The sequence below is a fragment of the Nilaparvata lugens genome, chromosome X, assembly GCF_014356525.2.
Source record: "Nilaparvata lugens isolate BPH chromosome X, ASM1435652v1, whole genome shotgun sequence".
In the NCBI taxonomy this organism is placed as follows: domain Eukaryota; kingdom Metazoa; phylum Arthropoda; class Insecta; order Hemiptera; family Delphacidae; genus Nilaparvata; species Nilaparvata lugens.
The window spans coordinates 90,067,553-90,080,621 of record NC_052518.1 but is presented as its reverse complement, the minus strand read 5'-3'; the positions used below and the strand labels follow the sequence as shown (position 1 = coordinate 90,080,621).

Genomic DNA, 13,069 nt, shown 5'->3' with positions numbered 1-13,069 from the left:
TTAAATGTTTCTCTTATCAAGACAAAATTGATACTATTAAGACTAATCTATCACTTTGATGTGAGCACTAATTGTATCTTGAACTGGTTTTCACAGTAATATACAATTAAATTTGACAAATACGAAATTTGAAAAAAGAAGTTGAAGTTCCTGGATTGCTGAACCCTTTGAATCGGTTTTGAAGTTTAGTCCAATTTTGAAACTTGAAACAGGACGTGTATTCTAATACAATTATTCAAAAAACATTCCATATCATCTCAGCTTTAGACTGGAATAGCTTACACTAAAAGTAAGTCATAAATCATAATTTTTTACATGGTTTCTATTACTAAACTAGTTATCTTCATGCTATTAAGGTCCTCGATTCTAATAATTATTGCAATACTTGTTATGGATTGCTGAAAATTCAGTGGCTATTAGATTATTAGGCTTAAAGATTGATTGAGGGGATCATAACAACAACTGCCTAAGGTAGAGTCCAGATAAACCTGTCACTGTATAGTGTACTTGTCTAAGCTCTCATTTATTGCGTGAAACGATACATTAATTTCACCTGACGTGAAGGTAAACCACAACTAACTGGGGACAAGCCACACTGTCGTACATTATGTGTAAGGTGTGTTTCAGTTTGAAATATGTAGGCTATAAGATGAGAGATCTCCAATGTGTAAAAAAAAAGAATCTAGTAATTTATCCATACCAGACAATACCTACGTAAAAGCCAATGTTATTGATTGATTCTGTCGCTACCGACGGATCATTCGAAATGAAAAATGTCCAAACCAATAATCTTTGTATTGTGTTTATGAAGTCTAGTGATTTACATATAGAAATTCTATTTTTACGGTATCGATTTTATCACAATATTGAATCACCAATATAATATTCTATTCTTCTGGAAATAGTCACCGTTCAAAATTTTCAAATCCCCAATCAAAGATTTATGTAGATTCTGAAGACTTTTTCTTTCATTCCACTTATTTGAAAGCAAACTCATTCTTGAAAATATTACTCTATTAATGAAGAATGGACCCCAGACGTCCTGTGAGGATCATTTGCAAAACGTGTTTCCAATGATGGGCATCATTATCCTTGGGGAAACCAGTAGTAAGATTTACACATTAGCTATTGCTTATTGCGTCATGATGTGGTGTGAATCATGTTTCGAACAATATTTTCTTCAACACTAACTATTCTTCACGTCATAGTTATTTGTTACTGCTTGGAACAAAATTGGTACACAATTTAATTTGTTAATGAGCAAGTAGGTTATACTTGGACTCGTTTCTGAATCTGAAGTGACAAATGATACTTGTACTTGAATTCTTACCATACTACTTGGCACAGAGTACCACAGTACCATAATACCAAGTACCAAGAAGTATAAGTGCAGGAGCACTTCTCCGTAGTTATTGTTGAATCGTTGAGCTTCGATGTCTCCATCTCTAATCTATTTATCAAATTCCTTTTTATTCACATTTGTATTAGGACCAAGCCACAAGAAGCGTTTTTCAGATGAGTCGGCTGGGCAGGAAGCTCTGTGATTGGCTGATTATCAGCTGATCCCCAACCCAGACAGGGCAAGTACCTGCCCTGCCGACTCGTCTGAAAAACTCTGCCTGTGGCTTGGCCGTTAGTCCGTGACCAAATTGTATATTTTGCTGGAGCTTTTTCCTGATTCTTCATAACTGTTGTTGAATATATAATTAAAAAGAGTTCTATTATCTATTCTTTTCGCCATCTTATCCAATGATAGTTTCATATTTGATTGCTAAATAGAAAAATCAATGGTAGGATGAATTGCATTAAATTGAAAATCTCTAGATTAAAATGAAAAAGAAATGAACAAAAATAATCATGGACTTTTTTATGTTCATATCACTTTTCTCTGTTCATTTTTCTATTTATATCATGTGAATTAGTTCCACCATTGCAAATTGTAGTCAATGTATAAAGAGTATAATGAGTAAATGAGTATTTATAATGATTAGTATTGAATGAGTATTTATGAAGAGTATAATGTATAATGTATAATGAGTATGTAGATTATAAATAAATAAATAATTTTATTATACCATGCTGATTCTCCATGTTGAGTGTTTTATTATAAAACAGGTTTCCCACTTTTTCATTTGTTTTGGATGGGATGTTATTGGATAATAACATGTTCTCTCTCGCAACTCACTCTCCCATTGATTGACTATATCTCAATCACTAAGTGCAGAAATTTGGCACGATGATATCATTTTAACGCCAATTTGGCGTAGACAGGTTCAAGATCACAGTTGATTTCGGCGTTGGAGCCGACAGGAAGTGTTTTGCTGATGGTTCCGATCCGGTAGAGCAGATAAACAACAGGATTAGGCCAAAAGATTAGAAGAAGGAAACAGATTGAGCTGGCCAGTCGGTGGACAAATAATAATGAAACGAGACGTTACACGCACGCGCGTCTATGCGACCTCGTGGTCCAGTGGACCTGTATACCAAGTACCAGCGCAGCGGTCTCCCAAACATCGTGAATCAAGACCGATATGTATTAGCATAAAGACCACTCCGACCCCCTTCTACTTCCGCGTTCCTCTCAATTTGATAACAAACATTATATTCCACACTTTAATTTATTTCGAGCCGTGCAAGAACCAGATTTTCAAAGTTTTGAAGAGCATTTATGTGATATCGTAAAAAACACGTTCCTTCAAGGTCGCGAAGGCAACGTTCACATTTTGGTAAAGTTCAAATTCAGCAGACTAATTGAACGGAAGTTGATTGGCATGCTGATATCATCACATCACCAACATCCGAGATACTTCAATTTTATTCGGTTATCGTTATTTTGATTTGAGTTGTACTGCTTCCACGTGAGCTAGCCTACTCCGGTGGAAATGGACTTGTCTTGTCTATGAATATAATATTATAATATGAACTAAAATTATGCAAACAGTAAATGCTAATGTTGTTTTTTCACCTTAAGAGCCTCGAATTGATCCATTAGAATAGAAATAAAAACCCACAATGAAGTATCTGAGCTGCTTCAACCAATTCACATAGAGATAGATGAACCATGGAGGTTTCCAGTTCAATCATCATTATTGTCCCTCGTTTATTTGTTCATTTTTCTTTCTCACATCTTTTTCTTTCACTAATTCTTCTTCATTTTTATCTTTCCATTTCTTATTCTTCTTCATCTCAGATCATGAATCTAAGATCTCTTAAGATTTTGTTTCTCCCATAAGGTAAAATGAAACTTATTTTGTAGTTTTTCAGGATCCCATAACGTTCCTTGATTAACATATTCAGCTATTTGAGGTATATAGGAATCTATTTGATGTATAATAAAAAGTGTCACTCAAGTTGCATTTTCTCATTTTCTTCTTTCCATAAACACATTTGCATACAGGAAACTCTTGTTCAGTTGCTGCATTATGTTACTGTATACCTCAAGTTTTTGAAGATACACATGATCTCCATTGAGGTCAACTTCAATTTGAGGCCATCTCATTATGTGAAAAAGTAACCAAATCTTAGGAGATTCTGAATAATCGGAAGTAGAAACTCTCCCCACTCGAAAACCAATTATTTCTCCCAAATAAATTGAATGCAGAAGTCATGGTCATTTGATAACCAATATCCTTTGTTCCCATTTGCTAAAACTCAAATGTACTCTTTATAATATGCAAGCTTAGTCGCAACGTATGTTTTGGTGTATCACAAGGACATCACTCCTCGATCGTGGTAAACAGTTTTTGTAGGGAAAAATGTTCTCATGATATTATAAAGAATTATTTGATACTATGTGACAAGCGACTCTGTGAAACAGGAAAAATGGCCATAACAGGCTTGATTTAACAATGGTTTTTGAGGAAATACTCACAGTTTTTAACTTAATTCGTGCAAGAGGTTTTAAGATATACTTCGTCTTTCGTGCAGCAGTCATCTATTTAATATTCTAAGTTCTGTCTTACAGTATTCAACGAAATAATATTGGTAGGCTACTATCATAATATGCATTGAATTTTCCGTTTATCCTATAATTCTTACAAACATACGGATAATAATTGAAACAATTACGAAATTTGACTTTATAATAAATAAATTCTGACTTATTTTATTGGTTTTGTTGCAAAGTTTAGATCAATTATTTTTTACTCAGTTTTGTACTTCTCAATTTGTCACTATAGTTACTTCATAAATTTCAATTAAACAAACAAATTATCAGATTTGCCGAATCCGGTACGAATGAGGTATGATCTATTGATAAAATGGATGAAGAGAGTGATCACTCTCACTCACAGCAGGAGCCAATGCAAAACAGTGCATCATAAGATCAAACTATTAGCTGATTTTGATTGAAACTAAGCTTACTCTGTACACATAAGTTCAGGATCTTCTAAAAGTTTACTCCTTTTTACTTGATCGCTTGAAAAATTGAACCAGTTTTTCACAGATTAAACCAACTTGAATTGAGTGAATCATTTCATACAATTCTAGTGATAAATAATTCAGATAGACAAGCTATTGAATCGAATTTCAGCACTTCTTCATTAAATTTATATTACTTATCGATTTTGCAGTGAGCACATTATTTGAAGAGTTCTATTATATGTATAATCAGATAAATAATTATATTTATAGATCCTCATACAGTGCTACAAGCGAAGTAACACAACATCATATGCAGAATAGCACAGAATTCTTCAGTATTTTAATGACTGTGTTCTTTCATTTAGGCTAACCAATTATACCAATGAAGTCGACTCACTATTATATAGTATATACATTATTTCTCAATCCACATGACTTGGAATTTGTTGGAAAATAAAATTTTCAAGCGAGTAAGCCTTACCGTAAATTTTAAACCATACCGCTTAAGGTACTGTAGGTAAGATTGAAGGTACAGTATTAGTGATGATTGATGGACTGAACGGTCCTAAAAATTCTAAACAATAGTTAATAATTTATTGTAGAGTTCAGTCTCATCAAGACTTCTCATCTGATGGTTCATTGAGCATTGTTGTTTATGTAATGGATCCTTATGTAATGTCAAGTAGTGTGTAATGTGTGATGCTTGGAAGTCGCTAGATTAGAATAGGAGTGATTAGATAATCTAAGCAGATGTGTGTAAATCCTCGTCAATTTTGTATCTGCACTATGCACTGAGGAATTCCAAAGTGAGAATCAATATTTGTCAGTTATGAGATTTTGCAACTAACTGTAAATAGCTGCGTTGATCAATATGCTTAGAAAAGATCATTGTTCAACTAAAGATTGCAGTGTTGAAATCAAGTCTCAATAATGTTTGATCTCTTCTTATCACTTCTTAATGAAACTTGATCGGAGATTGGAGTTTTATTGGCGATGCAATGATCATTACTTGTGAGATCTGTGAAGGCCATGTATGATTGAAGAATACCATGTGTGATCTGAAGAAGACCATGTATGATTATTTGTTTGAGGATCCTGATAATAACCAGACGATGCAGATTGTGTAGTAGCCTATCCAAACTGATTACAATTTTTAAATTCTTGATTTCAGAGCAAGTGATTTGGTTATATTTTGTTATGATTTGGAGGGAAATCATTGATCTGCTCTGTTTCCACTTGAGATCAGCCTATAAAATAGAATTATCGAATAATCCACCTTTTTCAACTATATTTCATACCAGCCTAAACTTTCGTGAGGCTCGCATCGTTTGCTTCGAGTCAAGTCAGGGCTCTCCAGGTAGATGAATCAATCAAATGAAGACCAGTAGAGTTCAGAGTAACACTTTCTCCACCAATTGATCCGATTTCAATTCTTGGCTGAATATTTCTCGAGGAAGTCGAATAACGTTGAGAAAATCTCTTGACGATTTTAAAAGTGGTCTCCAAGTTCTCAACTGAACACGTAGATGGAATTTCAAATCCTACGCTAAAAATCTGAAAATGTTGAGAGAAACCTGGCTACGGTGCGTTAGTATTTGGGAGATATTTTTTATATCGTAGGTCGTTTGCTCTGAGCTTAATGAAATGTCAATAGATAGACCAACATGAATGGTTTGCACCTATAACAGAGAGATCCTATCAGAGTCTATCTTCATGCACTAGACAACTATAGACAACTGATTCCTAATATTGATTACTCCACATTTGCATTATCCTTGAAATCACTCAATACGTTGATTATGCAGCTATACCTTTCTCCACTTATTTCAACTACAGTCATGTTCAGTGCAGTGTGACACCTAGGTAGGTGGTACACCTCCAGTTACACTTGCATATACTTACAGTTGCTTACATAGGTATCATTTCTGCACTTGTATGCAAGCTTACGAAACAAAAACAGTTGCATACTCTGGGAAGTATTTATTTGTTCATACTGAGGAAGTATTGAGTATAGAAGCAAAGAGGACGCATACTACAAATATAGCAATGGTATAATACTCTATTAAATCATACTATATTATACTCTATTATTGAACATTTATTTTTATAACCTGACGATGGTGTGATCACCGAAGTAGTTACGTTACAATTTGTATTCTTGTTTTATTATTTGATTAATTTTAAAGGGTACTATAATTCTATTTTATAAATACAAGAAAGTAGCCCTGAATTCATACATTTTCAAAAATACTCTGTTAGTTTTCTCTATTAGTAATATTTATTTTATTAATTATATTCTCTGTAATTTCCATTTTTCTATGATAGAAGCTAATCACTTCAACTACTTTGAGGTGACAGTGGAGTCGGTGTAGTGAAGTATCGGTCAGATGTCGATCTGACCGATAGTCAGATGAAATAATGAAAAATAAGCCCTCAAACTTATCTATTCAGTTGATTTACAAAAAATGCTGTCCTTTAATTTTGTTCGTAAGTTTCGTTGAACGATTTTGTTGCATTGATTGAAAATGAGCACGTGAACCCAATATATATTATAGAGTCAAACATTTCGTAGCTTCAACTTGCTCAATATCTAGTTTTATTTTGTTAATAAATAGTAACATATTATTTTATAAAACATACTATAGTAGCATGCGGGGTGAAATAAGTGAATTAAATTGCATTGGAACAATGATTGCATTTAATGGTATCGTCAGTAAAATGATAAAAAATTATCCCCCACACATTGAAGATGAGCGTGAGGATGTAAGGTATTTAGCAAGACTCTGTTCGAATTTGGAAGCTACATATTTCAAAAGTAATTTCAAATCGACCAAGTGCTCCTTCTAGCTCCCTAGAATATGAAAAATTAATTATTTTTTGAAAATAGTTCCTATTGAATAACCAATTAATTCGAGGTGTAGTATCTACAAAGATGAAAAGTTTTTCGATACTTGGCTCGTTTAACGTGCTCTGAAAGTATCTCTTTCGGCTTACCATCTTTTTGGATAACCATCTCTATTTTTGTAATAATTATTGAATGATAGCATCTTAACGTATTTGAATATTCGAAATAGCACAATTTCATGATAATATCCCTTCCCTAAGAATGGTTCTCCCACAAAAACTCTATACAAAATTCATGCTCTTAGTGTTATCGTAGAGAAAAGATAGTAAATATGCTATCTTCTCTCTATGCTATCTTTGTTTATCACTGCTATCTTTGCTCTAAGATGCTTTCCAATAGAACAAGGATACTGAGATACTGAGTTGAAATGTTCACTCCAATACACAACATTTAACTATCAATATAACAAGCCTTTATAGCCTTCGCTGCAATAGGATGTCTCCTTATCACAGTAGACAGGTAAAAAACTCATCAAAAAAGAAACAACAACGACGGCACGTAAGAAGACGAAAAAGAAACAGATCTTTTGAGAAAAAAAACAAGATAAAATAGAGAGAAAGATATGTAAGCAATTTATTTTTGCAATTTGTTTATATTCTGTTCAGACATTTCCATGAGATGCCTCCGGCTATCGCTGGATTCCATTGAAGGTTACTATGATGATTGTCTTCTGAGTTCCAATACACGGAGCTTTACAAAGCTTGAATGAGCTTAAACGGTGAATGTTCAAAAATGTGTCTTCAGCTTTATATGTTTAGGAATGAGTTGGGTACGATGGAAGAGAAAGAGTGTGCAACATAATAAAAGAGGAGATTTGAGAGACCAGGTAAAGAATAATAACAAATTGGAGCGACCAAGTACTTTCCTCTGTGTTACGGGACTTCTCAAATAAGGAAGTAACTACCTACCACATTTTCGACAAATCGCAGCATTGATAACTCAACCTACTGACCAATCAACCGACTAATCGAAAATCTACAGTAACAACATTATTCCTCTCCCATTATCTTCTTCTTTTTCCTGGTGAGATTATGCAATATCCTGTTACAATACAATTGTAACTTAACGATCATCTTTTACACTGACAATTGGGCATTAGTGGCCATTCGCGACTTGTAAAATGGCAGAACAATTTGAATCTAGGCTAACAAAACTAAATGATACCGTATGAAACTACCTTAGAAAGCACTAAGCAGAGGTCTCAGAGTATCTCGTACATCTCACTTTTAGCATAGGAATTCTACTCTTCAAAAGAGTATCTCATACATTTCATTTTTAGCATAGGAATTCTACTCTTAAAACCTTCTCTTATTGTCTCGAAATTTGACTTAATCGTTTTTCTAGTGTAGTCTAGTGGTTTTGGGTATTTAATACATCAATCTGTTATCGCTGCACCGGTTACGTTATCCACTCTATCTGGCCTACCTCACTTCATTACTCATATCACGGACAAGTCATGCAGAAATGAAGGCATCAGCAGCAGCAAGCTCAATCAGGATACGATTCCTTGATACTGCATTTCAATTTCTGCTCAAAATCTACGAAATTCATTCATTCATGGAAATATTGATTTTTTTTCTTGCAGTGCTTGAAATGATTAACAAAAGAATGACTTTCAAATCTAGTTCAACCAGATGATTATTCGGAAAGGCTAAATTTGAAATCAAGTTTCAAGTTTGTATAATCATGAAGGTTGTATAACAGTAATTGGTCTAAACTATCACATTGAATTTCATCCACAATTGATAGATAACTTGTTCTCAAGATGACGTTCATTTGAATTTTAATTTTACACGATAACAAAACCAAAACGTAATGACATACACATAAACGTAATGACCGTTCCATGCCCCCATTCAGATAGGTTTTACCCCATAAACCAAATGCAAATGTTAGTGTACTGTGATCTTATAAATTTCGTTAAATTTCTGTGTGATACATCAACTGTCATGAAATAGATTGTTGTTTTGGAATAGCATGTCAAATTCGGTGTTGGGGTTACTAGGCCTATAAGCGTTATCGGTTCTAGACACTGGTTAACCTTCAATCTACCGTTTTTCAATATTCGAGGCCTAGGTTCTTCAACTCACCTCTCAATTCCCCTTTTTAGTGTTACGAAATTTCTTTCTCAGCCTTTTTCGAATTTGGATAGGCATATAAAAAATAACCTGCTCTTATTCTTCAAGAATTTTCTAGAAACATAAAATGGACCTGTTCTGATATGGAATTCTGAACACAAAGCCTTCAAGTTTCCTTAATTGAGAAAAAAGTATCTCATGAATGTATTTAGTAATCTATTTGTCCATTTTACATTTCTGAATGGACAATAGAAATATCTTATCATGACGAATTACGCTAAAGAGTTTCCCATTCATACATCCTATGCACGAATTTATGTGTAGTGCTGTATTCTAATAACCTACTGTTTGTGGGATGTAGTTATGTCTATTACAGTCATTATTATTCAATCTATTACCACATTAAATAATATGATTCAATTATTACTATATTCGAACTTTTGTTTATCTTATAGTAGCCTATCACCGTGCGAAATTTATTACATCAATATCATATTTTATTGCCGTATTTAATTACTGCTTATACTAAAAATACAGTGATCCCATACAAATTCAATGAACTCTGTGTGATAACTGGAAAGAGTTTTGCTGTACTCACTCATTATTGTAATAGTTCATTCTAAAAATTGAATAAATACCATTTTTGTGACTCAATTTTCTTTTTTTTCTAGGGGTATTCCTTACCATGGTGTTTGGATTATCAGCTCTAACGTTTGGAACCCTTCTGATTGTACTCGATCCATACAACTTTTTCTTCAAGATGGTGAGTTACGAATAATACCACCATAATTTCAGTAATAAATTCTAGAATAGGAAAATCTCTATACTTATAAAAGGCTAAGCCCCGACAGACTGAAATCACACCACAGCCCAAACTACTGAGCCTAAAAACTTGAAATTTTGCACGATTGTTTATGGTAGCCTGAAAACATCCACTAAGAAAGGATTTTCAGAAATTTGCCCCCCTGAGGGAGCTGCCCCCCCCCCAAAAATTTTGTACTTTTTAACCGCTCATTGCACAGCAAAGTCATGAGGAACTTTTTTGTTCAGCTACGAAAAAAAATTAGATCTATGCAGAAAAATTTCGATCAGGAGCACAGAGGGGTCAAGGAGAGGGCATTTTTCGAAAATTTTGATGTAAAATCTTACTACAGCTCAAAATAATTGTCCTACAGACTTGAAACTTTGCACAAATATTCTTCAAACATGCTAGACGCGCACTAAGAACGGATTTTGAGATATTTCGCCTCTAAGGGTTTCAAAGGATGAAAAAGGATCCTATTAAGTAAATTATGAACATGGTAAGGTGAGTGCCATATGGAAATGAGACAATTTATTTATTGACATGTGATATTCTAACATATGTTGTAATCATTGGAAATAACAAAATAATATGATAGAAATTCAAAAAAGAACATCTGTTCTATTATTGCTTTCTACCTGATTCTACCTAACCTCAATAACATTGTTCTGATAATTGATAAATATGTTTAATAATATTATTATTATTGATATAATAAAAGTTTTGTTTTAATAATCAATTATTATCATTAATATAATAATAGTACTGTTTTGGTAATCAATAAATATTTTTATTTTCACAAACTCTGTATAATTTATAATGGTGAATGTGAAACAGCTGCATCTGAAATTATCTCAAAAACATATATTTAGGAAAACCATAGTTTTGAACTTCGTTTTCCTGATGCAAATGTATAAGCCTACACGTGGCATGTATGATTAATTTTTCAGCTAGAACAGTTTTTTGAGACTGCTAAATAAACGTCTACAGTTTTATCAATGCTGTATCGGCAATATGGAAACGCATGCAGTTAATATGTCTTTAAATAAAGGTGTTGATATCTACATGATAATTATTCTCTACCATTTTTATTTAATTAAAATTTCAAAATTATTCAAGCCTTGATAGAATGATTGACTCACTGTACAGTCAGTCGAAAATTTTAAAATTGAAATGAGGGGTATTTTGGCAAGCTGAACAAAAAAGTAAGGTCCTATGCACCTTTTTGATATTATTTCTTCAAATGAAAAATGAGTTTTGTGGGTTGTCAAAACTCCCCCTGAAAGAGAACTATTCATTTTATCCTATGTTTTAGTAAAATAACAATGATTTCTGCATTGAATAACATCTATCTTGCCAACAAGAATCGAACTCTTTGTGAATTTAGATATGACCTACACTTCAGATTTATATAATTCTATTAATAAATTCTTGGAAATTGAAGTACTATTTTCAGTTAGTTGATGATTAGTTGATGAAATTCATTATCAATAGAGAAAATGATTATAATTTTATCAATACAGAATTAGTTGAATGAATTGTCGATGAACTGAGTTCTTGGTCAACAATAATTCAATATTGGTATTTATCCAATCATTATTTTTTTCAGAAGTTATTTCATTTGAATTAGAAAAAAATGATAAGCTCCTATCAATTTATCATTCGTAACAATGAATTCTTCAAAACATGAATTTAATCAAATAAAAAATTGCCCATACTTCTGTATTCATGTTCGCATGTTTTCCACTTGTGATGGATAGTCAAAATATTGTGGAGCGAGCTGCACGGCGAATTGTAATCGAGGGCTCTGATTGGCTGGAAAGTTCAGCGTTCGGAGTGAGGTGAGGCGAGCAGTTAGAACAGAGGCAAGCGGCACGGCGAATGATTAACAGCTGATTTTTAACATTATGAAACATATGCTCATGTTCGTTGAAAGGCAAGATGTTCGGAGGAATGCACGGTTTGCTGCGCGGTTAGAGGTTCGGTTCGGCATGTGTGGACGCACCTTTAGTTTGTTGTTACAGGACATTTTATACAGATCACAGGCCAAAGCAACATAATAATCTATCTTCTTCTTCTTTTTTTTCTTCTTCTTCTTCTTTTTCTTCTTTTTCTTCTTCTTCTTCTTCTTCATCTTTTTCTTTTTCTTCTTCTTTTTCTTCTTCTTTTTCTTCTTCTTTTTCTTCTTCTTCTTCTTCTTCCTCTTCTTCTTCTTCTTCTTCATCTACCTATATCTAAAAGGCTGAGCCCCGACAAACTGAAATCACACCACAGCCCAAACTACTAAGCCTAAAAACTTGAAATTTCACACTATTGTTTATTGTAGCCACAAAACATCCACCACGAAAGGATTTTCAGAAATCCCCCCCCCTGAGGGACCTGGGTCCCCCAAAATGTTCACTTTTTAACCGTTCATTGCACAGCAAAGTCATGAGGAACTTATTCGTTCAGGTACGAAAAAAATCAGATCTTTGCAGAGAAATTCCAATCAGGAGCACAGGGGGGTTCAGGAGAGGGCACTTTTCGAAAAAAATGATGTAAAATCACACTACAGCTCAAACTAATTGGCCTACAGACTTAAAACTTTGCACAAATATTCTTCAAACATGCTAGATGCGCAATGAGCGCATAAGAACGGATTTTGAGATATTTTGCCTCTAAGGATTTCAGAGGATGAAAAAGGATCCTATTAAGTAAGCTTATGGTAAGGTGAACTCCATATGGAACTGAGATAATTGACACATGATATTCTAAAATAAGTTGTGATCATTGGAGAGCTTAAAACAATTTCATCAATCGGCTGATCGAATTGATTTTGCGTTGATTGAGAGCGCGAGCTTAGCACGTGTTTGTTCCATCGTTGTATGCTTGGCCAGTTCGTTTTGCGCCTTTCATCAGCTGTATATGGAGTCTCATACACTC

The 13,069-nt window shown here is 33.7% G+C and overlaps 1 protein-coding gene across 2 annotated transcripts in view; it reads left to right on the top strand.

The window, feature by feature from the left end:
- LOC111056612 (scavenger receptor class B member 1) overlaps positions 1 to 13,069 on the top strand; it is an 83,300-nt gene that overhangs the window by 45,623 nt on the left and 24,608 nt on the right. For both annotated transcript variants that reach the window (XM_022343998.2, XM_022343999.2), the window contains exon 2: positions 10,017 to 10,108. In XM_022343998.2, the coding sequence (XP_022199690.1) occupies positions 10,017 to 10,108 (92 nt within the window). The remainder of the gene's footprint in view (positions 1 to 10,016; positions 10,109 to 13,069) is intronic.